Source organism: Heteronotia binoei, chromosome 21, assembly GCF_032191835.1.
Source record: "Heteronotia binoei isolate CCM8104 ecotype False Entrance Well chromosome 21, APGP_CSIRO_Hbin_v1, whole genome shotgun sequence".
Taxonomy (NCBI): Eukaryota; Metazoa; Chordata; class Lepidosauria; order Squamata; family Gekkonidae; genus Heteronotia; species Heteronotia binoei.
This window is the reverse complement of record NC_083243.1, coordinates 34,863,129-34,889,836: the sequence shown is the minus strand read 5'-3', so window position 1 is coordinate 34,889,836 and position 26,708 is coordinate 34,863,129. Positions and strand designations below refer to the sequence as shown.

Sequence of the window (26,708 nt, the reverse complement as noted above, 5' to 3'; positions counted from 1 at the left end):
GAAAATGCTTTTGCTTATGTGTGCATTTAGGAAAACCAGCACAATTAAGCAGAGGAGTACCAAGGGTGGATGATAGTGGTGATCTGTCCTGGATAGGGTTGCCAATCCCCAGGAGGGGGCAGGGGATCACCCAGTTTGAAGGCCTTCCTGCCACTTCAGGGTCATCAAAGCGGGGGGAGGGAAATGTCTGCTGGCGCTGGGCACTCCATTATTCCCTATAGAGACCAATTCCCATAGGGTATAATGGAGAATTGATCTGCAGGTATCTGGGGCTCTGTAGAGGGCTGTTTTTTGAGGTAGAGGCACCAAATTTTCAGCATACAATCTAGTGCCTCTCCCCAAAATACCCTCCAAGATTCAAAAAGATTGGACCAGGGGTTCCAATTCTATGAGCCCAAAAAGAAGGTGCCCCTATCCTGCATTATTTCCAATGGAGTGAAGGCATTTAAAAGGTGTTTAGTCTCTTTAAATGTGATGTCCAGAACTCCCTTTGGAGCTCAATTATGCTTGTCACAACCTTGCTCCTGGTTCCACCCCCAATGTCTCCTGACTCCTCCCCCAAATTCCCCAGCTATTTCTTGAATTGGACTTGGCAATGGCAACCCTACTCCCAATAGAAAGGAGTCTGGAGAAGCAGGAACTTCCGACGGCTTTGCAGAGAGGAGCAGGTGCTGGAAGGAGGCCATGACTTTGAGCCTCTGTTATTCTTGGGTTGGGCGACGAGACGGGGTGGCAATTTTTTTGCTTTTCCACTACCAGCCAACATAGTATGGCAACTCCTGCCGCTTTCTGGACTCCTCTTGGCAGCGGTCACAAATAGCTTGCAACTGCTACTGTTGAATCTGTGTGCGGCAGCAGCTTCTTCGGTCCTTTCCCTCTGAGAGATCCACTTCTGGTTAATGAAACTGACTGCATCCTTTCCAACCCAGAACCTGAATGTGAAGAAGCTTGCCCTATGCACACAAAAAGCTTTGCTGGTGTAGTGTTAAAGGTGCCTACTCCAACATATACTAAACCCATCTTCCACTATATTTTAATGAATTTGTCTTCTAATGGCAAACTGTATGTATGTTGCATGTCAAAAGGTTAATTAGTTGGATGGCAAAAACTTCTGAGAAAGAAATGCCCTCATTTTGGTCCAGGCTTATAACAATTAGAGTGATTAACCGACATTCTCACAATTTGACATGTTACTGTTTTATTGGTTCCTCACACTCGTGTTACCCAGATCAAAGGTTTGCTCAATTTGTGAATTTTACTATTCTGTCACTGGATCTTAAAATTTGTACCGTTTTACATTCTAAACCACTGCCTACCAGCTAAATGTAGCTCTGCTCACTGTACCTGATTCCCCATCTGATTAAGTGTGCTTAGAGCACACGAAAGTTCGATGGGCGGAGCGTTATCCACGCCCTCTCCCCGTATAAGCCCCGCCCCGGGGCTTGGCTCGCCTTCCCTTCATTTCTTTGGCGGTCCCTCCTTCCATTCCCCCGTGGACTCCGCGGCGTGCTTCGGTTGCTTAGCAACGACTCGGCTGCCCTGTAAACTGCAGCCATGTCGGAGGAAGAAGAGGCGATCATTGAGGCCGAAGAGATCATTCGGTGCCAGAGGATCTTCGTGAACCAGTTGGACTCTTACGGCGGCCGCAACATCGGGAAAGTGAGAGGGAGGGGGATGGGATGGGAGAACCATTGGGCAGGACGACCGTGCGGGGGGTGGGGGAGCTACGTGTTGGATCCTGGTTAGAAATGAGGGGTGGAGACCTGGGTCCAAATTCTCACTCAACTCACTGGGTGATTTTGGTATAGACTGTTGTTCCCTTTCTACCTCACAGGGTTGGTGTTGTGCAGGGCCAGTTCTGCCACTAGGGTGCAAGTTTTCTGGGGTACCGAATTGAGTACCCCCGTGTGACTCGGTGGCATTATCAGTGCAAGGGGCGGAGCGCCAGAAGTTAGCCTTGCCTAGGTGCCAGACAGTTTAGGGCTGGCCCTGGTGTTGTGAAGATAAAATGGAGAGAGATCTGGTTTTGCACATCTGACCTCATGGGAGAAATGGGTGGGCTAACCACAGTGCAATGAATCAAATATTTGTTTATTTTATACCCCATTTCTCTCTCCAGTGGGAACCCAGAGTGGCTTACTGTATTCTTCCCTTCTCTATTTTATCCCGAAAACAATCCTGAGAGGTAGATTAGACTGAAAACGGTTTATTAGTCTCCAAGATCACTCATGGAGTTGCCGTGGCACAACTGGGGATTTGAACCTGGGACTCCTGGATCCTAGTCTGGCGCACTAACTGCTCTGCCATCTTGGCTCTTTGCTTGTGTGCACAAATACTACCTCACAGGGTTGCTTTGGACATAAAATGGAAGAGAGAAGGACTGGGTATGCTGCTCTGAATTCTTTGGGAAAAATATGAAACCGTTTCCTAAGGGGTAGTTTAACATGCAGTCTCCACCATCACACCTACTGCCTTCATTGGAATTCTAGATTACTTCCCAGTTCCCACTATACCCTTGTTCTCTTGATGGATCCCTTTTCCGCCATCAGCTGTGCATGGTGGTTCCATGCAGTGTGCTATAGTGCTGTGTTCCCATAGAAATCCAGTAATGTCCATCCCACTAGATGCTGTCTTACTAACAATTGTATTTGGAAGTAAGTCCTGTTCAGACATCCCACTTCTCCCTGCAAATTGTTCCTTTAAATATGTTTACCTTTTCTTTTATTTCCCATCAGTGCTTGTTCCTCCATACTGAATTAATTCCATGACACTCCTGAATAGGCCTTTAATTCATTCCTTTACCCTTGGGAGGGAGGGAGCGCTATTCTCTTTGCAGCCAAAATGATTTCCCATTTTTTGAAATATTTTCATTAATATAGTTTCATAATTGCACAGTTATAACAATACAAGAAAAAATGAACAAATATTTGCTTTTTCTGCAAAGAGGCACAGCTATAATTTAAGCTTTGGGTTGGAGGAAGACTGAATTAAGGATCTGTTAAAGAAAGCTGCAAAGTAATCATGAGGTAATACAGAGCTGTATTAAAAACAGAAAGGAGAAGGAAAATGTAAAAAAGATGGTAGTTCTGGGAAGCCTTGGTAATACTTTGTTTCAGTAGTACAGTTGGACACTACAGTGAATGAAAAGTGTCCACAAATCAGATCTGAAAAAAAACCCAAAGCAACAAATGAAGTAAATTGACAATATTATCTTTGCCATAAAAATGAGTGAATTATGTGTACTCTAGATGTAAATAGTTGGATACAAGCAACCCTAAAGGTCAGGGTAAAGGGGAAGAAACAATCAAAGACAAAGATCAAGAAGGGGCTGGACAGATATGAACAATGCAATCCTCAACAGAATTACACCCTTTTAAGTCCATTAAAGTCCATGGATGTGGTGGTGGAGAAAAGTGCTGTGAAGTCTCAGCTGACTTATGGTGACCCTATAGGTTTTTCAAGGCAAAAGATGTTCAGAAGTGGTTTGCCATTTCCTCTGTGTTGTGTGACCCTGGGCTTCCTTGGTGGCCTCCGACCCAAATACAAACCAGAAGGAGCCCTGCTTCACTTCCAAGATCTGATGAAATCAGGCTAATCTGAGCTATCCAGGTGGAGCAATGGATATAGAAGGATTAGGAATGCACTGGAAGACTATCTGGCCCTTATAGCCTTCCCCCTAGCTAGCGGGCTGGAGCTGTTATTCAGCCCCACAGGTGAGAAGCAAAGATGACATTGAACCAGGAAACTGGTTATCAATGACTACTCAGTGTGAATTGGGTATCAGTTCCTTTTCATTATCTGATTGGTTGCTTTCTTCTCAATGTTTAGTACTTGTCCTCCTGTACTGTTGGAGCATCTTTGGAAGAAGTATCAGAAGAAGAGGAAGAAGAAGATGAAACTAGATCAGCTGTTGAACTTTCACCTGCTAAACCAAAGGAAGGGATATACCAAGTAGTGGGAACTGTTTCGCAGGCAGAGAGTGGAAAACCAGATTTTGCTCAGGAAATATATATAGTGAGTATGAAATTAGTTAAATTTATTAAAATGTCAAACTAATTTAGCCACTTAAAGGATTTTTAAATTGGTAGGAAAGGACATAAGTAAGGTTTGTTATACAAACAGTCATAAGAGCTTTCAGTTAGTTTCAGATACAATCCAGATAAAATGAATTGTGGCTAAGTTCCATTGAAACAATGGAATGAGTCAATTGTGTCTCTGAGCTGGGCTACATTTTACACTTTCCATTCTGACTACCTCGGAATGATTGAGAATTATGGAGGCTTTCTGCCTACTGGCAGAACAAAATGAAAGGGCAATCACAGTCACAAACTATAGGGAGGAGGAACCTCTGGCCACCTTTGACCATGTATTGTTTACCCCAAATTAGAGACTATATGGAGAGTTAGCAGGCAGATTTTGTGTATATTCAAATTTACCAGTGTGATTATGGCAGAGATGGTTTTGATGCACTGTAAAGGATGAATATACCTGTGCATGAATATAGCTGTGTAGCTTTTCAGAATAGTGGGCTTGAATGGGGAAGATCTGCCTGCACAAAGCATTCATTGACTTCTTCACGTGATGTAATGAATCCATCTCTTCCTTTTCTTGCTAAGTTCTATGCAGTTTTACGACTTAAACAAAAATTAAATAAAGTACAAAGTTCTTGGTGGAGAGAGATGGAACATCGGGATAGCCATAAGGGTCAGACAATCAGAATTCTGCACCGCTAGATGTGTGTGAGAGAGAAGTTTCTTCATGATTGTCACAAGTGCCAGCCAATGAGTACTCTCCTCAGCCACCTTATCCCCAAAACTGAAAGAACTAGTTTTTCACTAAGCTCAATTCAGTTTGGAAGTTTATACTTCTGTTTGAAAGCTGCAAGGGCAGATCAGCATCAGTTACCTTTCAAGCTCTGTCCATCTGTTTTCCTCATTATGGTGACTGAAGGCTGTTCTGATACAGGAGTTAACCTTTTTGTTAGAAAATGTAATGCGTAATTAGGCCCTTTAAACCTAAAATGGGTCTGCAACCGACAGCTTCACAGTCAAATGCAGCTGAGCATGGAACCAAGTATGGCTCTTTACAAAAGAAAAAAAACTTGTTTGATTAAGGTATATTGGAGGGATAGGTGGGATGCTAGAGTAACCATTGTGAAGGAGGGGCAAAGGTTTTTGTGGGACTAAAGGCCTTCTTAAAGATGCTTTACAGGAAGGGAAATGATAGAGACGAACAGTTGCCAATATTCCAGGCATGAGTCATGCACAGATTTATGCTTGTATACTAAACAATCGCACTCCTATTAATTATTTATTGTGAGCCTTTGTGCTCCACTTCCCAATAAAGGGCTTGCAAAGACCACTGTTTGAACTGCAGAAACTTTACGGCTTATTAATCGACATGCCAGTTGTCCGTAATGTTCAGTGGAAGGCTTTCAGTAATGCAAAGCGTCTTTCTTATGCTGGCCTTTGTTAATCTCTTGCTGAGAATTTAGATATTGGTTTGCTGTTTAATTGCAAATGATTGCTGACCCCCCCCCAACCTGAAATGTTGTCTGTTTGCTTAGCTCTTTCTTCAGCCCACTACTTGGCAGTCAGTGCTTGCTTTAATTTCTTGTTATGTGTGCCAGGGATTAATGAGATGCTCTTTTTAATATGCATCCGAGTCAAGCTTGAGAAGCTGAAGCAATTTTTGTATGTGTCTCTGAGGAGCTAACTATGAAATAATGAGCGGCCCCATCTGTTAGACTGAATCTTGGATATGGAAGAGCTCAGTCAAAGTGCAATTTTAGATGTCACCTTGCTGAGTTGTCCTTTAGGTCTTCCTCTGTAATGTGGCAGTAGCACTTGCAGGTTTATAAGAATGAGAGTTGAGATAATTGCTTTCAAGCACTTGGTACTTTTCAGGAACTATTGAAATGTTGATGCTAGAGGTGTTCAAGGACCTGTATGGTGTAGTACTTAGGGTGTTGGACTAGGATCTGGGAGACCCAGGTTTGAATCCCCACTCTGCCATGACATTTTGTTGGGTGACCTTGGGTCAGACACATACTCTCAGCCTGATGTACTGTACAAGGTTGTTGTGCGGATAAAATGGAGCAGAGGAGAACAAATTGAACCAGTTTGGTTCCTCCCTGGCTAGAAAAGTGAAGTATAAATTCTGTCTGTCTGTCTAATGTGCATTTTGTTGTATATATTTTATATAATGTATTTATATAACATATAAATTTGATATATTAATATTTTATATATAAAATACATATATATGCAAAATATATATTTCGTATAATGTACATATGAGAGTCATTTCATAGATTTAGCAGGTCATGTGGCATAGTCCTCACAGTAGTTGTACCACCCCGAAAAGGGACAGGGGAGATGAATTGTTTGAATGTTCATGCTAATGCTCTGCTGAACACTTCAAGCAATTTTGAAACTGGCATTTGAAATTCTATTATCTAGTACCAGCTGTAGTTACCTGGGTATCCCATATGTACTTTAAGTTTGGAAACCAGAACTTGAAACTTTTGTTGAAATAGGAAGACAGCAATTCCTTCTCCCAGACATTTTGTTTTTATTTCTAGACACCTTCTCGAGATGAGCTGCTAGCCCGCCTGATAGAGTGTGATGTCATTATTTATAACATCACTGAAGATGAAAGCCAGATTGAAGAAGCAATATGGGCAGCTACAGGTTGGGACATTTTCTTTGTTTTCTAAAAGAGGCATGGGGCACATACATAAGCTATCTGCCAGACTGAGGAAGTGGATGACAGATTAATTTGTAGAAGACAGGCAGTTCGGATTGCAAAGACCCAAGTTCAGATTCAGTCTGGGCCACAGATTCATTGGGTAGGTTTAGGGCAATCTCTTGTTTATATTTGGTCTCAAACTGGTTTCAGTTATAAAAGAAGGTATTCTGCTTATCTCATCTGTAAATTGATGCGTGCATATTAAGCATATGTGTATTCAAATGACTGCAAACTAAAATGCTTGCTCAAATTGTGCATTTTGATTGTGCCCAGCATGTATCTTACCATTAAACCTGAACAAAGGCCTCAAAATGTGGAATAAAAAATCCACACAACGGGTACATGTAAACCTAGGAAGTATTTTTCTGCAAGCTTGGAGGAAGTTCTAGGTTTGCAAAATGAATGTATATATGTATGTATGTATATATTGTAAGGCTTAAACATGCTTGAATGAAAGAAACCATGTGTTTATGTTGTAATACCATAGCAGCCATTTTGGGAGTTGCTAGGCCAACCAATATCACTGAGGAGTTCAAGCCTATGATAGTGTCAGTGGAAGGTGGAGAGAGACTAAACAAGTTAACATAAGAGGGAGGGAAGGTCAAACTTCAAATAGGAGAAGCAAAAATGGCAAAAACCAAAAGAGGGATCAAAAGGAAAGGGGGTGGGTGAGAGGTTGCCACAGGAAGGCAGAAGGAAGGCAAGTGGGAGAAAGGGAATGGGAAAGTGAGATTCCCCCCCTTGAGCCTTCATAGGTCGCACATTTGTTTTATCCTAATATTTATCTAATAGCAGATGAGATGGTTTCCAGTCCCTAGTTAGGGGCAGGGGATCCCCTGGTTTGGAGGCCCTGCCCCTGCTTCAGGGTTATCAGAAAGCAGAGGTGGGGAGGGAAATGTCTGCTGGAGAATTGATCTGTGGATATCTGGAGCTCTGGAGGAGCTGTTTTTTGAGGCAGAGGCACCAAATTTTCTGCGTAGCATTTGGTGCCTCTCATCAAAAATCCCCCAAGTTTCAAAAAGATTGGACCAGGGGGTCCAGTTCTATGAGCCCCAAAAGAAGGTGCCCCTATCCATTAGTTCCAAGTGGAGGGAAGATATTTAAAAGGTGCACAGCCCCTTTAAATATGATGGCCAGAATTCCCTTTGGAGATCAGTCATGCTTGTCACAACTTTGCTCCTGGCTCCACCCCCAAAGTCTCCTGGCTCCACCTCCAGATTTTTCCTGAGTTGGACCTGGCAACCCTTTGCAACGTAACAGGGCACCTGCAGACAAACCAGGAATTTCTCCATATTAAGGGGCTCCCAGTTATGCAGCCAAACACTAATGGGTAAATTTGTTATATAAACACAGAGCTGTCTTACGGGGGCTGAGAGTGCTCTAACCTATAAGCAAGTTGATAAGCAGCTGTCAGCTGCGGCAGGATGAGTGCCTTTTGCCAGCTTTGTCTGGTTAACCAGCTGTGGCCTTTTCTGGGTAGAAAAGATCTGGATGCTGCAGTACATGCCCTACTTACATCAAAAATATTTTACTGCAATGCTCTGAATGTGGACCCCCCCTTGACAAGTGTTCAGAAACTTCAGTTGGTACAGGATGCTGCAGCCAGGATGTTAACTGGAATGAGCTGTATGGACCATATCACTCCAGTTTTGGCTTCCTGTTTGTTTCTGGGTACAATTCAAGGTGATGGTATTGACCTTCAAAGCCCTATATGACTTGGGACCAACATACCTGAAGTTCTACCTACTCCCTTATGAACCTGCCCAACTACTATGGTCACTTTTAGAGGTCCTGCTTTGGGTTCCCCCACCTTCTGAGATTAGGGAGAGGGTCTTCTCGGTCATGACCCAAAGTTCTGGAACTCTCTCCCCCAGGGAAATATGTTTGACCCCTTCTGATGCCATCTGATGGCATATTCTTTTTTATTTTGTCTAACATTAAAAAAAGCAAGGAGAGGGTTAGGGCAGCCTGGTGGGTTCACACCACCAATGTACCTCACTTGCACACTCAGGTGTTCAGACACTGGAAAGGCGGATGGTGTGCGGCGCAAAAATTTGCTACCACTTCGGTGGGATAGGAAGCATATGTGCTTGTTTGGACTTGATTTTTTGATCCGTCTGGGAGCCGTCTGGGAGCCGTCCAGAGCTTAAAGTGCCGGTCTGGACTCAGCCCTAAAGAGCCTTTCCCCAGAAAGATTTACAATATTACCCCAAAGAGTTATGCCTTTCTAACTAAAGAACGTCGCTCTGCTTAGGGTGACACCAGAGTTGTCATTGAAGTTATATAGGAAATTAATCTTTTCATATGAACAAATATGCTGCAATCTCAATATCTAGCACTACATGAAGAGACGAAACAGTTTGAGAAACAGAAAGTCTTCGTTCTGCTGTCCACAATCATGACCTGGGCACGAAGCAAGCCTCTTGACCCGGTGAGTGACAAAGAGAGCGAGTGAACGTGCATCTGATGTTCATTACATGGCACAGTAAAGCAGCTCACCGATTTGCCTTGCTAAATCTTGGCGATGTTGGGAAATCTCAGTTACGATAATGGTTTGGGATAGTTCCAAAAGAGGAAGAAGGGCTGCGGAAGCCTCCAATTTTCTGTCTACTTAAAAAAAAATCGTTTGCTTATAGTGCAGAAAGTTTGCATTAATTTTCTTTATTTATACAAGAACTTTTCAGTTAACTAATGCTTGGATAAAATGTCAGATGACTTTAACTACTGTAAAAAAAAAGCCATTTTGGATGCTTTCTCCTGGGGACAGAAAATGGTGGTCCTTGGTGTGGAAGTAGCAATGAGTGGAGCGACAGCTGATGGGACTGGTGTCCAATAAAACTGGCACAAACAGGGAAAGCAGGGTTCCGTTTGTGGTGTGCCCAGTTGGTGAACCACAAGCCACCATAAACTTTGAAGGGCTAAACAAACTGGTTCAGTTTGTGAGGTTTGGGATGCACTAGAATGGTCCCCAACATGCTGGAGACACCAAACTTGCATGGGGTCTCTGGATGACGTTCTTCTACCTGCCCTCAAAGTTTAGTCAGGATTGGACTGAGGGTGCCTGATTTACGCCCCCCACCCCGAAGGTGCCCCCAGAAAAGTGCTTTCTGGGAAAATGACATTTCCACACTGTCCTCAATGACCCAAATCTAAAAGAAGGGCATTGTCTGCCTGAAACATATGCTTCAGCTGGTGGTGACAGATGCTCTGAGGCTGGGAGCACTCTCCAAGCTACCAGGGACCCTGCCCCCCTTGAGATGCGGTCCTTGGTCAGGACCCGCTGGTGCCTGGTCATCCACTTCTTACACAGCATCGAGTCTGCTCATCTGCTGTGCAGTAGGCAGAGGGAGGGGGTGAGGAACTCCACCTATGCTATGATTGCACGTTTGGTGGAGCAGAAGAGCACCACCTAGGATATCATCTCCTCCATGACCATCCTCCACAGGTAAGAGCAGCTTAGCATCAGCTCCTGTGACTGGCTGACTGACCCACGTCTCCCAAATGGTGCATGTCTTCAAGCCCTTCCAGGATACCACTGGCGTGCTGTGCACCCATCCAGCTAGACTAGGGCAAGTCATCCCCCAGATTGGAGGGCTGGACTGGGTGCTGGCCTCTGCACTGGAACTGGCTGTTCTTCCAGGGGTCAGGGCCTTGATAGTGAGTTTACAGGTGGGCATCTTCTCTTCAAGAAAGGGGAGTACAAGCTGGTTTGTATCCGTGACCGCGGATAAAAGGCAGCCTTTCTCTCCTGAATGCAGAGCTTTTGCAGCGGAAACATGAGCTCTGCAAAGAAGTGCATAGGCTACAGATCAAATGGATGTGGCCAGAAGGGACAGCAGGTGGAAGAGGCTGGGAAAGAGGAGGAGCAACAGCCTTCTGACTCAAAGAGCCCAAGCAGGGAGAAGCCTTGCTACTGGTTGTCGGGTATGAACTGGGAGATCAGCAGCAGTGGGGATGCCAGGTGTGCAATGGTGGAGGATTTGGCAGAGGTGATGATGGCCTCATCAACTCCCCTGATCCCACCGATGACGATCTCCTGGAGTACTAGTCATGCAAGGCCGTTATCTGGCTTGACCTCTCTTGCGTTGCCATGAGCCAGCTGTTCTTCCAGGGGTCAGGGCCTTGACAGAGAGTTTGCAGGTCCACCAAACACCAAAACCCCAGTAGAGACATTCACAATCAATTGGATATAAATGTGGGTCTTCGGCGAAGGCACCTAGAAGCTAAGCCCCTTTGCTCAGTGTGAACAGAGAGATGGATTGGCTTAGAGCCCCGAGTCTACCTAACACCAATACCCCAATAGGGGAGAGGAGTTCACAGTAAAAAGGTATAAAATGTGGGTCTTCAGCCAAGACACCTAGAAGCGAAATTCTTCTGCTCAGTGTGAGTCTGCCTAAAACCAAACCCCAGTAGGCGACAGTTCGCAATCAAAATGTGGGTCCTTAGCTGAGACACCCGGTAGCTTTGCTTCTCTGCTTAGCAAGAGCAGATAGACAAGGAGGTTCAGATCTCTTAGTTCAGCTAACACTTGAGTCTCAGCAGGAGATATGAGTCCCCAACCCAGAAGGAATAAGTGAATGTGCAGTGCTAGTCTGCTTTTAACACATTGTCTTGCTGTTTAACTGGCAACAGCCAACACAGGAGAGGGTGTGGAGCTGAGTTGATACATAGCTTTCCGATTCCACAGAGCAGAATTGGTGTTTCCAAGGCTGGAGAATTCCATCCCCCTGCTGCTTTGGAATTTTGTCAAGAATTTAATTGGGGGTGGGATCCATGTGTTAGAAGCAGCCTTGTCTGAGTTCCTTTAAAAGCACAAATTGAATAATTCCAAAGATCACATTAAAAAAAAATACCTTGGTTTCTCTTTTCCTCCCAGGATGATCCAGAGATAGCTTTCACAGACGAAGACTATCGCCGAAGAAAACCTCACCCTAATTTTATGGAACATACCAATGCTGAAAAAATTATTCTCAAACTTGGAAAATCTGTGAGTATTACTGGGGAAATCATCGAATCAGAGAGTTGGAAGGGACCTCTAGGATCATCTAGTCCAACCCCCTGCACAATGCAGGAACTTTGCAAATACCTCCCCCACACACATACATCCCCAGTGACTTGCTCCATTGGCAAAAACCTCCAGGATCCCTTGCCAAACTGACCTGGAGAAAAATTGCAGACTGACCCCAAGCAGCAATCAGCATTTTCTTGGGTGTGTAAGAAGGGCCCACAAGAACTAAGCACTGATGCAGCCCTTCATGCCCTCCTTCTCATGATCTGCCTAATTCACAGAATCAGCATTGCTGTCAGATAGCCATTTAGCCTCTGTTTTAAAATGTCCAAGAAAGGAGAGCCCATCACCTCCTGAGAAAGCCTGTTCCACTGAGGAACCGCTCTGTCAGGAAGTTCTTCCTAATGTTTAGCTGGAAACCCTTTTGATTTAATTTCATCCTATTAGTTGTGGTCCAACCTTCTGGGACAAAAGAAAATAATTCTGCACCATCCTCTATATGACAGCCCTTCGAGTACCCTCTCCAAGCTAAACATACCCAGCCCCTTCAACCTTTCCTCGTAGGACTTGGTCTCCAGACCCCTCACCATCTTTGTTGCCCTCCTCTGGACACGTTCTAGCTTGTCTGTAGCCTTCACAAAATGTGATGCCCCAAACTGAACACAATACTCTAGGTGAGGTCTAACTAAAGCAGAATAAAGCAATGCCAGGACTTCCTGTGTCTGGACTCTATAGTTCTCTTGATACAGCCCAAAATCTCATTTGGCCTCTTAGCCACTGCATCACACTGCTGACTCATGTTCAGTGTACAGTCCATTGAGACCCCTAGGACCTTTTCTCACATACTATTGCCAGGGCAAGTCTTCCCCATCCTATAAGTATGCATTGGATTTTCCTACCCAAATGCAGAACTTTATATTTATCCCCATTAAATGTAAAGGAGATTATCTATATAAAGAAAAGACACAGAATATATTTACACCACACATTTATTATGGTCGTGTGTGTGTTGCCACCTGGGGAGATGTGCATGACTAGGCCAGCTCTTTGATTGGCTGGGCATGGCCTGGCATAGGGGGTGCATGAGAAGAAGTAGGTGGAGCCATCCCTTTCAGAGTCGGCACTGGGACTGCAGCTCAGGAAGAGAGAGAACATGTGCTTTGGATTCAGACAGTCCAATTTTTAGTTGGAGTCTGCTCACTGGAGTGAGCCAGTGCTGGCCAGAGATAAGGAGACTAAAAAAACTAACTAACTAAAAAAAGAGACAGGAGGTTAGGAAGAAGGTTCAGGCCATACCATATACTCTGGAATCCTCCTTTGTGTTTAAGGGTATGAGGGTTGGGATTTTTCAGCACAAGGTGTTTGTCAATTTCATCTCGTTTGTGCAGGGGAAGGGACTGTAGAGGAGGAAAAAGGAGTTTCCCCTTGGTCTTCCAAAGCGGTATGCACATAGCACCAGTTAAGATGGAGAGAGGTTGCACATGCCACATATTTTAATTTTAAAAGTTTGATTTAAATCAGGGGTGTCAAACTCATTTGTTATGAGGGCTGGATCTGACATGAGACCTTATTGGGCCGGGCCATTTCAGGTTGGGCCGGGCCATTTCAGGTTGGGCCAGGCCATGTCAGGCCGAGCCATGTGTATACTTATTTAAGATTAGGTAGCAGAAATATACATTTTATAAAGGACACAGACAAACACAATTAAAGATTTTTTTAAAAAAAGCTTAAATCATGCATAAAACTTTAGCACTCATTGGTCTTAAAGGTGCTTCCTTTGTATTTCTCCCATGGGATCCAGGGAACAGGGCAAAAGAAGTTGTGGCTCTTTCCTTCCTTCCTCAGGGGACCAGGAGGGGGGAGTCTTAGCCAAAAGAAGGAAGAGTAGCTCTACTGTGCAATTGAGAAAGCCTGGAAAAACAAGCTCTGCCTTCCCCCTTCCTCTCCAAGGAGGAGCCTCAGCCAATGGAGAAAATAGAGATTTTGCTCTGTAGGTCCTGTGCAATTGAGCAAGCCTTGTAAAGCAAGCTGTTATGCAGAAGGAAGCAAGAGATAGGGAGAAGGAAGCAGATGATAGCCAGTTGCTCAGGGGCCTGATAGGGGGCCTTATTCAGTCCCCGGGCCGCATATTTGACACCCCTGATTTACATCCCCCCCCCCCTCTCTCACACACACACACACACACACACCCCACTTTGCAGTCCTGCTCAAGCTGTAGTGGGATTTGCCACAGTTTTAAGTCCAGGTGTTAGTATCAAAGCGGCAGCATTTTAGACGAGGTAATGATGGAAGGAAGGTCAAGTGTTGCAGCAGAGTGAAGATATTATGCACCCTCATCCAGCTCATCAAAAGCCACACTTCCAGAGCTAAGAACATAAAAAGAGCCCTGCTGGCTAGCATCCTGTCTCACAGTGGCTAGCCAGTTCCTTGGATGGCCAACAATAGAGCATAGAGGCTGAGGCTTTCCCCTGATGCTGCCTCCTGGCTCTGGGATTCTGTGGATTAGGGCCTCTGAATTTGGAGGCTCCTGATGAAACAAGAGCACTGTGTCTCTTCACACCAGGAAGATCTGTACTTACAGTTGTCATGGAGAATCCAAAAGTCACTACAAACTAGCATTAAACAGAATTACACCAAAGAGAAAGGATAGGAATACAGCTCCTTTGGAGAAGCATTATTCGGTTTCGGATGGATGGATGGATGAGCGGACACAATCAATACCAAAGAGAAAATGGGCAGACTGGAAGTATTCCCAGATGTTCTTGTTTCATAGTTCCTCCCCCTTAGTTTCATATTTGAAAAAAATATAATAAGAATATACCTTGTAGGCTAGTTGTGGAGATGAATTAAGTATTGAGTATAAACTCTTTTTCTTCCCCCTCCCCTTCTTTAGAACAAAACCAAATTTGCTACCTACGTTGTCGCTTCAGGTGTTCAGTATGGAATGGAAGAAAGAATTCTGCACTACTTTTTTAAGGTGACTTGGGCTTCTTGGACAGCAGGGAAATCCCACTGTAAGGGACAGTGTCTAGACCACACTGAACCCAATCTCTTCCTGATTTACTGGCTTCCATTTTCTCCCCTGTCCTCCAGACAAAATGTAAGCCTAGCATTTTCCTCTGAAATAAAATGGAAACTGCTGAGTGGCGGCAAGTGAAGCATCCCTCTTGGCATTTCCCCATCGGTGCCATGGGGGCAGAGCCATGCTCCACTTCTCTTCTTCCAGCTCTTTAAAGGGCCATTTTTCCTTTCCTTACTGAGGCACAGCTCAGTAGGGCTGGAGTTCAGGACTGCAAGGAGTCCCACAGAAATCACTTTGCACAGGGGTTGTTTTGTGGAAAAATAGGTGGTGGAGGTCATCCAGGAATTGTTATGAAGTTGCACCTACTATTCAATGGACAAAGTGGGGAGGAGGAGGGGGAACCCTCAGAAAGGTTCAGGAGCTGCCTCCCTCCCCGACAGCTGAGGAGGGAGGGTGTCTGCTGTACCTCTAGGTGGCGCTGTGTGCATTTAAGAGAGCCAGCTTGAAAGTAGTGGTTAAGAGTGGCAGACTATGATCTGGAGAGCTGGGTTTGATTCCCCACTCTTCCACATGTAACCCTCCCTCCCAGGATATCTATCGTGGAGAGAGGAAGGGAAGGTGATTGTAAGCTGCTCTTGGGAAGTGAAGGACAGGGTATAAAACCAACTCTTCAGGCCCATCTTAAGATTTGGAAAGGAGGTAGGTGAAAGCTTCAGCTAATCTGTAGCTGCCCTGCCACTTTTCAAAAGTCCTTCTCAACTGTTAGGGAAGGGACAACTGACTTGTTGCTCAGCAGGTTGGCAGCTGCTGTACACGTTTATGTTAAAAGAAAAGGTAGAAAGGGAATGGAATAGGAGGGTGACAGAGAAGAGACCTTCCCCACTTGACTTGGTCAGTTCCAAATGTCAGGGATATTTTTTTTTGTAGAAAAAGGCGAGCAGGAACTTATCTGCCTATCAGGTCACACCCCCTGACATCACAATTGTTTCAACAAGGGACTTTTTTTTGTAGAAAATGCCCAGCAGGGACTCATTTGCATATTAGAGCACAACCCCTGATGCCAAGCCAGCTGGACAGGCCTGTAGCTAGAGGGTTTTCAGGGGGTTCCAGGCCACTCCAATCGAATTCCTGCTCTACCTTTATGGCCCCTCCAATCAGCTGGTCGGAGGGGCCATTGTTTATTTACGAATGAAAGTGTTGATTTTAACATTAATTTTAGGTCCAAGCCATTCTGTAGGTCTTACTACTGTGAATATTCTACCCTACCCATAGCATCTCTGTTCACAATTATTTAACATGTTAGTATTGATGTTACTGTTCAGTAAAAGGCAACCAAATTAAACCTGCCTTGCTGTGTCAGACTGGTTAAAAGAAATGTTGTTCTGAAGCAATGGAACCAAATTACGCGCTTAAGCATAATAATTAGGGCCCCCACAAAAAATTTGCCCCACTAAATGAAAATCCTGGCTTTGGGCCCCACCAAATGAAAAAATCCTGGCTATGGGCCTGCAGCTGAAACTGTGTTCCTGTGCATTCCTGCTAAAAAAAGCCCTGGTCATAGTGATCTAGGATAAAAAGTAGTAGAAGAATGGAAGCAAGCAGCAGAGCTGGGGTAGGGGGAAGGAAGCTTTGGGAAACATTGTATTTGACTTTGTGTACGAAAGATGAAAGAAGGGTTTTAAGACCAGGATTGCGAGCTCTAGGTTTATCAGTACATGGAGATTGGGAGGCGGGGTGCGGAGCCTGGGGAGGGTGGAGTTTAGGGAGGGACCTCAGCAGGATATAGTGCCATACAGTCCATCATCCAGAGCAGCCGTTTTGTCCAGGGGAACTCATCTTGGTCATCTGCAGATCGATTGTAATGGTGGGAGATCTCCAGGTGCCACCGGGGGGGTTGGCAACCCTATGCCACACAGTGAGCCTGTTGTAGAGGCCAAGCTTGATCACAGGCCGGCCATTCTCTTGTGATAATAGGGCCTGGATCGTCATCATTTTAAATGTAAAATGTGATGGGTATGGCACAGAACAGAGATACTGTCAGCATGGCACCTTACGACCTACCAAAGGAAGAAAGACGGGACCTGTGATGCCCCCACCTGTGGCTCCTAAATTTTGCAAAAAACATTTATACCCATGATGTATAATATTAGACAGAAGCAGTGGAAAGCTGCACAGTACAGTTTCTGCTGTGTTGATGAAGCCAATAGATCTATTTGTACTTTTTCAGGTGTATGTGCAGAACTTTACAAAAACTGTATAACTGAGATCCTATAAAATGGGCCATTGACTCTTTCAGCTGATAAGTCAGGCCTCTGGAGGAACAGGTTTCTCAGAAATCATACTGATATTACAATTCTAAACTCCTTTCATTATTTCCAGCTGTCTTGGCTCGGTGAGGTTCCTGCAATACCGCTTTTTGGTGATGGAAAAAATGTTGTCCCAGCCATTCACATTCTTGACTTAGCAGCGTAAGTATGGCATCCCCTTAGCTATCTTTTACCTCCAGGATGCCTCAGTATTAATAAATGTTCCCTTTAAGCATCACAGAAATCAACAGCATGCTCCTTCATAAATGAAAATTAGAGTTGTACCCAGTGTTCCCTCTAAGCTGAGTTAGCGTGAGCTAGCTCACAGAATTTTAGCCTCCAGCTCACACATTTTTTGCCTTAGCTCAGGAAAAATGGCCCCAGCGCACAATCATTTATGCAGTAGCTCACAACTTTAATGCCAGTAGCTCACAAAGCAGAATTTTTGCTCACAAGGCTCTGCAGCTTAGAGGGAACATTGATTGTATCTAGCCCAGATTTATGCCAACTAGTCCAGGTTCCCAAGAAGTCTGGCCGTTCCTATATTTTAAAAATGGCATTCATTTTTTTAGAAACACTTTGGAAAATGAATGTTGCCTAATAACAAACTGAGCCTTCATTGTCTTTACTAAGAAAAAGGCTGCATGAATTGTAGAGCTGCCTTTCTGATTTCAGCTTTCTAAGTTTAGAGAGATACCATAGATACACGATGGTTGTACAGGCAGCCACTGGAACAACAGCATATTTTCAACAAGGCGAGTTCCCAGTATTTTAGTGCCTCTTTTCCATAAGCTTTGGCCATGACCATGTCTTTGAAGGTTTTTTTTTTAATGCCCTGACCTGGGGAGCCCAGGCTAGCCCAATCTCATCAGATCTCAGAAGCTAAGTGGGTCAGCCCTGGTTTATATGTGGATGGGAGACCACCTTGGAAGTCCAGGGTTGCCAGTTTGGTGCAGTGGTTAAGTGTGTGGACTCTTATCTGGGAGAACTGGGTTTGATTCCCCACTCCTCCGCTTGCACCTGCTGGAATGGCCTTAGGTTAGCCATAGCTACCAGAGAGGTTGTCCTTGAAAAGGGCAGCTTCTATGAGAGCTCTCTCAACCCCACCCACCTCACAGGGTATCTGTTGTGGGGGGAGAAGATAAAGGCGATTGTAAGCCGCTCTGAGTCTCTTTCAGAGAGAAGGATGGGGAATAAATCTGCAATTCTTCTTCTGTGTGGAGTCAGCCACTGGAAAACCACCTCTCAAATTCTCTTACTTTACATTGAAACCCCTGCAGGTCAGCTTTGACTTGATGGCACTTTCTGCCACTGTTATTTTTATTGCTAGCCAGTTACGATGTGTAAATGTCCTTGCAGACCTTGCTGCTTTGTTAGCTGCCTTGAGTCTGAGGAGATAAGGCAGGTTATACATTTATTAAACAAATAAATGTCCACAGATGAGATTTTATGGATCTGGCCTGTAAGTTGATTCAAGTCTTCTGCGTCACAGTTTCAGCAGGACTCGGGGAGACCTCTATTTCTATCTCCTTCCTGCAGCTTTAATCAGTTCCTCCATGTCAAAGGGTTGATCATCACTCAGATGCTCCAGCTTTGTGGGTGTGGCCCACTGGAGGTGTGTGGCGGGGTTGGGGAGGGGAGCATATGCTGTGTAGCCAGTTAGTTTATACCAGCCACTTCTTGGTATGAGAAAGGTGTTATGTGTGATATAGATGGGGCAAGGCAAGTCTGCCCCGCAGCACTGACATGCAGGTCAGGTCATCCAATGAGTATACCCCATTCACTTTGGAACAGTCCAGTAGACTTTCAGATTACAGTAATTGGATTGTGGCTGGCAGGCCTTCTTTGTTGCTGGCAGTGATTCAGTGGTCACCTTTACAATGTCTGATCAAGGAACTGCGCAGGAGATAATACATGTTTTTGGAAAGTTCTTTTGGATCTAAGGGCCAAACCCAGGGTTGGCGTGTGGGAGTTGGCCAAGTAGGCGGCGGCTAAGGGTGCCACCTGGCCTAGGGGTGCCATGAGAACATATGAACATATGAAGCTGCCTTCTACTGAATCAGACCCTTGGTCCATCAAAGTCAGTATTGTCTTCTCAGACTGGCAGCGGCTCTCCAGGGTCTCAAGCTGAGGTTTTTCACACCTATTTGCCTGGACCCTTTTTTGGAGATGCCAGGGATTGAACCTGGGACCTTCTGCTTCCCAAGCAGATGCTCTACCACTGAGCCACCGTCCCTCCCTAAGAGAGGTGTCCCTTCTCCTCATGCACCGGCTCTGAGCGCACCTACTGCCTTCCGGACTTCGCCGAAGGTTCCTGAGGCTCGGGAAGCCTCGGTGAAGTCAGGGGGCATGGCAGTGAGTGCTCTCAGAGCCCGGCTCAGAGCATGTCCACTGCCTTCCCTAGTCTAACAGTAAGCTTCCACCCCTTTTTTCTTTAACTAGCAGATATATGTGGACCCTAACTTGGATTGGATCCACAATGCAAGGGGAAGGTACTGAAGCGTCTCCTCTCTGTGCTGTTTTCCTGGCTGGAAAGGGCTCTGCAAAACTGCTATTTGCTCTGCTGGGACAAAAATACCTCGGCTTGGTAATGGGTAAATAGGACAAATAGTTCCAAGGGGCTGTTTCAGACTAAGAAAACAATGTGGGGGCAGAGAAGGTTTACCCCCTCTCTTCCCTTGTGCCACAGTCCAGTTCCAGGCCCCTGTGCAAGTGCTGAGAGCTCGGCTCACTGAAACGCCCAGTGCTATGTCTGCTTTGGCCCTTACAGTCATTCTGTGCTGCTTAATCATCGTATATAAGCTGTAAACAAAGACTCTGCGCCTGATGCCCTGTGTCACTCTCTCATTTGCCTCACTGCAGCGTGTTACAGAATATAGCAGACCACAGGCCAAGGGTTCATTACCTCATCGCAGTGGATGAATCAATACACACGCTGAGTGAAATCGTCAAGGTAAAAGGAACTTGAGATTTAGATGATCTTATCAAACCTTTGCACTTAAAGGCCAGGCTTGTTCAAATGACTTCAGGTGACAGATCTTGATGACTGCAACCCTAAACTACTTAATTTTCTGTGTTGCTGCTATGAGCACTGCTCCCTGACCTCCGGTTTAATGTTGTTGTTGTTCTAGCAGGCTATGCATGCCCACCCATAAGCCTAGAACCAGGCCTTTTTTTGCAGAAAAAGCCCAGCAGAAACTCATTTGCATATTAGGTCACACACCCCTGATGCCAAGCCAGCCGGAACTGCATTCCTGTTCAAAAAAAGCCCTGCCTAAAACAAATAAAAGGAAGTCCTTCTTCCCCTAAAGAATAGTTAACACGTGGAATTCACTACCACAGGAAGTGGTGTCCGCTATAAGCATAGACAGCTTCTAGAGGGGATTGGATAAACATATGGAGCAGAGGGTCCATTGTGGCTATTAGCCATAAAGTATAGATGGAACACTATGTCTGGGGCAGTGATGCGTTCTATATTCTTGGTGCTTGGGTGGCCATGGTGGGAGGGCTTCTAGAGTTCTGGCTCTGCAAGTGGACCTGATGGCACCTGGGTTTTGGCCACTGTGTGACACAAAAATGTTGGCCTGGATGGGCCTGATCCAATATGGCTTCTCTTATGTCCTAAGTCTGGCAGAGCGTGCAGCATGTGTTAGAATGAGAGGAAACACTTTCAATTTTTTCAGCCTCTGTTATTCTAATTAAAGACAGGTGCGCTTGCGGTTTCTCTATTAATTGTTGATATATGTCTTAGAATCTGCATGTGACTTAGAAGTGTTAGATGTGCCCTGTTGTTGATATTTGCTGCATATCATGCAAGCTCATAAGTGCAGATGCATAACCTGCTACAAAAAGGCCCCCACCCACAAGAAACCAAAAGGGAATGGAGGGTTACTTGATATCACCCGCAGCTGACATCAGAGTTTTCCTGTCTGTGATGCACTGTGGCTTTCTCCACCTTATGTGGACAGCATTATGAGATGTCAGCAGGGGCCATAACTCAGGATTGCCCTCAGAGTGAGAGGAACTACTGTGGCAAATGTGCTGTCAGGCGAAAACAGGTGAGCAGCCTCTCAGAAGTGGATACCAGGGCCTGGATACAGAGGCAGGCAGCAAGCCCCCTCTCTGAACGTCCTTGCCTCCCAGTCCCACTAGGGGTCACTAGTAGTCAGCCATGACTTCCAGGCATGCACGTGCGTGCATACACACACACTCTAAATAGATAAGTGTGAAATGAAACAGGAGTCCAAAGACTTTGACCATGGGTGGCCAAACTGTCGCTCAGCAACCACATGGTTCCTTAACACATATTGTGTGGCTCTTGAAGCCACCACTACCCCATCAGCCGGCTTGGAGAAGGCATTTGTCTCTTTAAATCACTTCTCCAAGCCAAGCCAACTGACGGCATGGAGAATGCAATTAAAGTTAAAGTTGCTTTATTTCCATCTCTCCCTCCCTGCTCTCCATTTCCTTCCTTCCGTCTTGCAGTTCTCAAACATCTGATGTTCATGTCTTCCACCTCTCAAACATCTGATGTTTATTCCATGTGGCTCTTACATTAGGTAAGTTTGGCCACCCCTGATTTAGACTAATAATTTTTTTTCCAAATGAGCTTTTGTGAATCAGAACTCACTTCCTCAGACACAGGGACTGTATGTCTATAGCAGTTATTTAGGAGTTATAAGTGAAGTATAAATGACACCTAAGAAGAGTAGGTCCTTTATACCCCACTTTTCTCTGCCTTAAGGAGTTTTAAAGCAGCTTGCAAACACCTTTCCCTTCCTCTCCCCACAACTGGCACCTTGTGAGGTAGGTGGGGCTGAGAGAGTTCTAAGAGAATTGTGACTGGTCAAAAGGCACCCAACAGGCTTCGTGTGGAGGAGGAATGGGAAATCAAACCCAGTTCACCAGATTAGAGTTCACTGCTCTTAACCACTATACCACACTGGCTCTCACTTATTAGAACAGATCCTCATGTGGATTGTCCAGAAATTTTGCTAAAAGGATGCAGTATGTGAACTCCATGCTGGTTTGGTGTAGTGGTCAAGAGCACTGGACTCTAATCCAGAGAACCAGGTTTGATTTCCCACTCCTCCACATGCAGCTGCTGGGGGACCTTGGACCAGTCACAGTTATCTCAGAGCTGTTCTGCTCAAGAGTAATTCTCGAAAGAGCTTTCTCAGCCCTTCCTACCTCACAGGGTGTCTGTTGTGGATAGAGGAAAGCAAGGAAATTGTAAGCCACTCTGAGTGAGGGGCAGGGTATAAATCCAATCTCCTCCTCCTCCTCCTTCTGGTGTCCAGTCCAGTCTGGTGTCTTCCACTAAGGGAGAATATTCCTTCAATGGAGGAAATATCCTTCCATTGAAAGATGATCCATCACTTAGTGGGAATGAGTTGCTGTTTCCTGCACTTGCATGATCTGTTTTCATCATCTTAGTATAAATGCACCAGAGGAACACCGCTTGAACAGATTCTAAAGAAATATATCTGCTTGGTCTTTGCAACCTATTGATTTATAGTTAAAAAGGATATTTTGGGTCAGTTGTTGCATTCTGCCAGTGCAAGGCGATGGTGGAAGTGGATTTTTCCTACCTCTTCCCCCGGCAGCCGCTGGTGAGCCTCAAAAAGATGATGCTGAGGACAAGGAGACCCATTTGGATGTAATTCTGCCAACATCAGCATCTGGCCCTAAGGAGCAGAAGGAGGCAGAATTGCCCTCCAGTTTGTTCTGCCAGTGGCACTTCAATTGGCATCAGTGGTACCATTAGTGGAAGAAGCAGAGAGGGGAATACTGCTTGCTTTCTGTCCCTCAGTGCAGTTGCTCACACATGTCCCCCTTGAAGTCCTCTGGCGAGACATCTTACTATTTTTGAGGCTTGCAGATGGCACATTTGTATAGCGGAAGGTAGAGAAGATTCACCTCTTCCCTTTCTGCTGGCACTGCATTGGATCCACCTCGTTAGTTTCAAAGAAGGTGACTCAGTGGATGTGAGAACTGGCAGTTTTCCACAAAAGGACTGTGTTGTAGTATGGTCGACAGAGTTCTGCACAAGCATTCATATATTTATTATTCTTTGCACTCTGTGTTCTTTTGTTGGCACTACCAGCTCCATCTTTGTCTCTTATTTTTATGGCTTTAAAAACAATTAATAAAGCATTCTCCCCTTTCTTCAGTACGCTTAATCTTTTTACAAGTGCTGAATTTAAAACACACCATATTTTTTTTTCTTTTGCAGTACATCAGCAAACACCTTGGCCCAGGGAAAATGCAGAAGGTCCCAAAAGAAAATGCTTTCCTGAATAAAGAGTTAACAGTATGTTTTTTGTTTCTTCTTTTAAAAAACATTTTCTGCTAGAGAAAGAAAGCTGTGCTATTGAATACCAGCTCTATGCTGAAGATTGCTGGGTTACTTTATACAAGCAGAGGGTGACTCTTGTAAGGAGTCTTAGTCGCTTTCCTTCAGCCTCCTATAAAGGTAAAGGTAGTCCTTTGTGCAAGCACCAGTCATTTCCGACTCAGGGGTGACGTTGCATCATGACATTTTCACAGCAGACTTTTTACAGGGTGGTTTGCCATTGACTTCCCCAGTCATCTACACTTTCCTCCCAGCAAGCTGGGTACTCATTTTACCGACCTCGGACAGGTGGAAGGCTGAGTCAACCTTGAGCCTCCTCTACTGCCCCTGAAAAAAATCACTTCCAAAAGTTGAGGGGGACCATTGTGTGAGAAGAGACTGTACTGGAAGAGAAGGATCCATGAATGAATGGTGCCACAGTGTTGCCAGTAGGACTGTTGCCAGCCATTATTCCCACTGCGACATCTTGACACCACATCCACACTGTTCCTGCGGATCCCCTACCCTTCAAGAGCTGTTTTCTGTGGGGTGGCAGGAGGGTGAAGGAGGAGGAGATGGTGGCTAAATTTCCTTCTGGAAGTTCCTCCTCGTTTATGCGAATCTGAATCCATCCGACTGAAATGCCATAATCTCTGCATGCGGTTTGCAGGGCGAAATGGGAGCTGGTTCATAATGAATGTGGAATGCACTGCAGCAGGATTTCTCTTATTTGGAGAAAGCAAATCACAATACAGCCCTTTTCTTTCCATGCCAATTCAGACTGCCCCACAGCTGTCAGCCAGAGGTTTCCAAAGGAGCTTCCAAAATCAATCAGCAGTCCAAGAATTCATCGGGCAAACTGACAATAAATCAATCAGTACTCACCTTAAAATATCTTTGAAAGCATTAATAAATTCCTGTATCAAATATGACAGAGTAGCAAAAATAAATGACTGAGGCAGCAAAAGAAGTGTGTGTGTGTGGGGGGGGGGAATCATTCAAAAAGGGGCACGGGGAATCTCTTGATGCTGAAGGCCATGCAAGGTAGGCACCAAGTAAATGATGGTAGGGAAGGAATTCTGAAGTAGTGCAAAGGCTGAAAAAGACTGACTGATTTTGCATTACCCTTGCTCCATGGCAGGCTTCCCTTTTTCTCCAGAGCAAGCTAGCGATTTTGCACAAGCTGCTTCGCACTGCCATTTTTCATCATGGCAACCCCTGATTTGATACGCGGCAACATAAACCTGTTTTTTCAGGTTTATGTTGTTACGTATCAAATCGGGGGTTGCCGTGACGAAATCGCTAGCTTGCTCTGGAGAAAAAAGGGAAGCCTGCCGCGGAGCAAGGTTAGTGGGAAATTAGTCTGTTTTTAGTGCCCTCTGAAGAGAAGAACACACAGAGCAAGGCATCTACAGAAGATCTTAACCAGTGTTTGTACAGGAGCAAGCAGTCTTGGGAAAATCCTGCTTCCAGGCTGTTCAGAACTTTCTTCTGAATTGATGATAATCATTGCCTCTGAACAATTCCTAAAAACAGTGAAGGGAGAGAGAGAAAATCTTTAAAAAAAACTATTGAGGGAGAGAGAGAAAGAGAAATTCAAGAAAGGAGTCAGAGCCAGTTTCCACATTAGCTTGGGAAAACGGTTTTCACACATGGACTTGGTTCACTTTCTTTTATGAGTGCTCTAGTGTGTATTTCTTATGGCTCTTGGATCTCGAGACATGATCCCTCATAAGCTAGAAGGGACACTCTCTCACTCTGGCCTGAGGATTCCAGTACTCCTGGGGAGGGGAAGGTATGATGGTGGGAACAGGCAGAACTATAAGGGAAGGAGGCTGAGACATGACAGTGCTCGACCACCTTCCAGCCTGCGTCCCATCCTGACGGTGACAGGTAATGGGGCCAGGCGAAATTACTCGCCTCCGTCACTGGTGTTATGTAATGCCAGGTCCATTAATAATAAGATTTCTACCCTTCGGGAATTCCTGCTCGAGCAGGATATGGACCTGGCATGCGTGACCGAGACCTGGGTGCGCGATGGGGAGACCGTAGCCCTCTCCCAGATGCGCCCCCCCTGGATTCTCGGTCTTTCACCAGTCATGGACTAGCGGGTCGGGGGGAGGAGTGGCACTATTCATACGAGAGGCTTTCTCCTTCCGGGCTCTCCCAGCCCCGGAGATCAAGGGCATTGAATGTGCCGGTCTGATGTGGGACGTTGGGGAGGGGTTGGCGATCTGACTGGTGTACTGTCCGCCTAACGCACTGGCTGGCGCCTTACCATCCCTGATGGAGGCTTCAGCAGGCTGGGCATTGGAGCACCCAAGGCTTTTGATCCTGGGTGACTTCAATGTTCATGCCGATGATGCAGCCTCCAATCAGGCGATGGACCTGGTGTCATCCATGGCGACACTAGGACTCTCCCAAGTTGTTACAACGCCCACTCATCAGGCGTGGCATATGTTAGACTTGGTCTTCGCGGTGGGAATTTTAGTGAACGATATTACTGCCAAAGCAGTGCCATGGTCAGATCACTATGCCCTCAAGGCTCGTGTGGATGTGCCACCCCAAGCCTGTTTAGGCGGCAAGCGTATTTTGGCTTGATGGACCCGGAACGGTTCATGACGGCGCTGCGGGATCCCTGGCCCCCAGAGATTCCTTAGATGATCTGGTGGAGTCTTGGAATAATAGACTCTCCAAAGCCATCGATGAGATCGCACCCAGGCATCCTCTGCGCCCTCGTTTAAAGCTGACACCTTGGTATAACCAAGAGTTGCGGCAATTAAAACAGGGACTCAGACGACTAGAGAGGCAATGGCGGCATACTCGAGATGAAGCGACTCGAACATCTTATAGAGAGATTATGAAGTCCTATGAGATGGCAGTCAAACCGCAAAGAAAACATACTTTGCGGCTAAGATTGCATCTGCAATTTCGCGCCTGGCATAATTGTTCAATATAATTTGGACTCTTACAACGCTGCCACAAGGCAGACCAGATTCTAATGAATTGGAAATTGGCTGTGAGGCTTTTGCGAATTTTTTTGCAGATAAGATCGCGTCACTCTGCCGCGACCTCCCTGCCATATTAGATACAGTTTGCAAACCCAAGGCTCCGTGCCTGTCTTCGGATCGTGTTCTGGATGGTTTTGGTGCTCTCAGCCTGGAGGAAGGTGACAGGATCCTCTTATCTGCACACCCAACAACCTGCATTTTGGACCCATGGCCCTCTTGGCTTATTAAAACCTGCCAGAGGGAGCTCAGATATCCTGTACGGGATATCATAAATAGA

At 45.5% G+C, this 26,708-nt stretch overlaps 1 protein-coding gene across 2 annotated transcripts in view; it reads left to right on the top strand.

Moving 5' to 3' along the window:
* Positions 1 to 1,462: 1,462 nt before the first annotated feature.
* Positions 1,463 to 26,708, top strand: part of AK7 (adenylate kinase 7) — a 72,880-nt gene continuing 47,634 nt past the window's right edge. The window contains exons 1-9 of one of the 2 annotated variants that reach the window (XM_060262751.1): positions 1,463 to 1,659; positions 3,829 to 4,014; positions 6,584 to 6,692; positions 9,087 to 9,181; positions 11,627 to 11,737; positions 14,652 to 14,735; positions 17,160 to 17,248; positions 19,949 to 20,039; positions 23,322 to 23,399. In XM_060262751.1, the coding sequence (XP_060118734.1) occupies positions 1,555 to 1,659; positions 3,829 to 4,014; positions 6,584 to 6,692; positions 9,087 to 9,181; positions 11,627 to 11,737; positions 14,652 to 14,735; positions 17,160 to 17,248; positions 19,949 to 20,039; positions 23,322 to 23,399 (948 nt within the window). In that variant the 5' untranslated portion in view covers positions 1,463 to 1,554. The remainder of the gene's footprint in view (positions 1,660 to 3,828; positions 4,015 to 6,583; positions 6,693 to 9,086; positions 9,182 to 11,626; positions 11,738 to 14,651; positions 14,736 to 17,159; positions 17,249 to 19,948; positions 20,040 to 23,321; positions 23,400 to 26,708) is intronic. The other variant, XM_060262752.1, reaches the window with a different exon arrangement.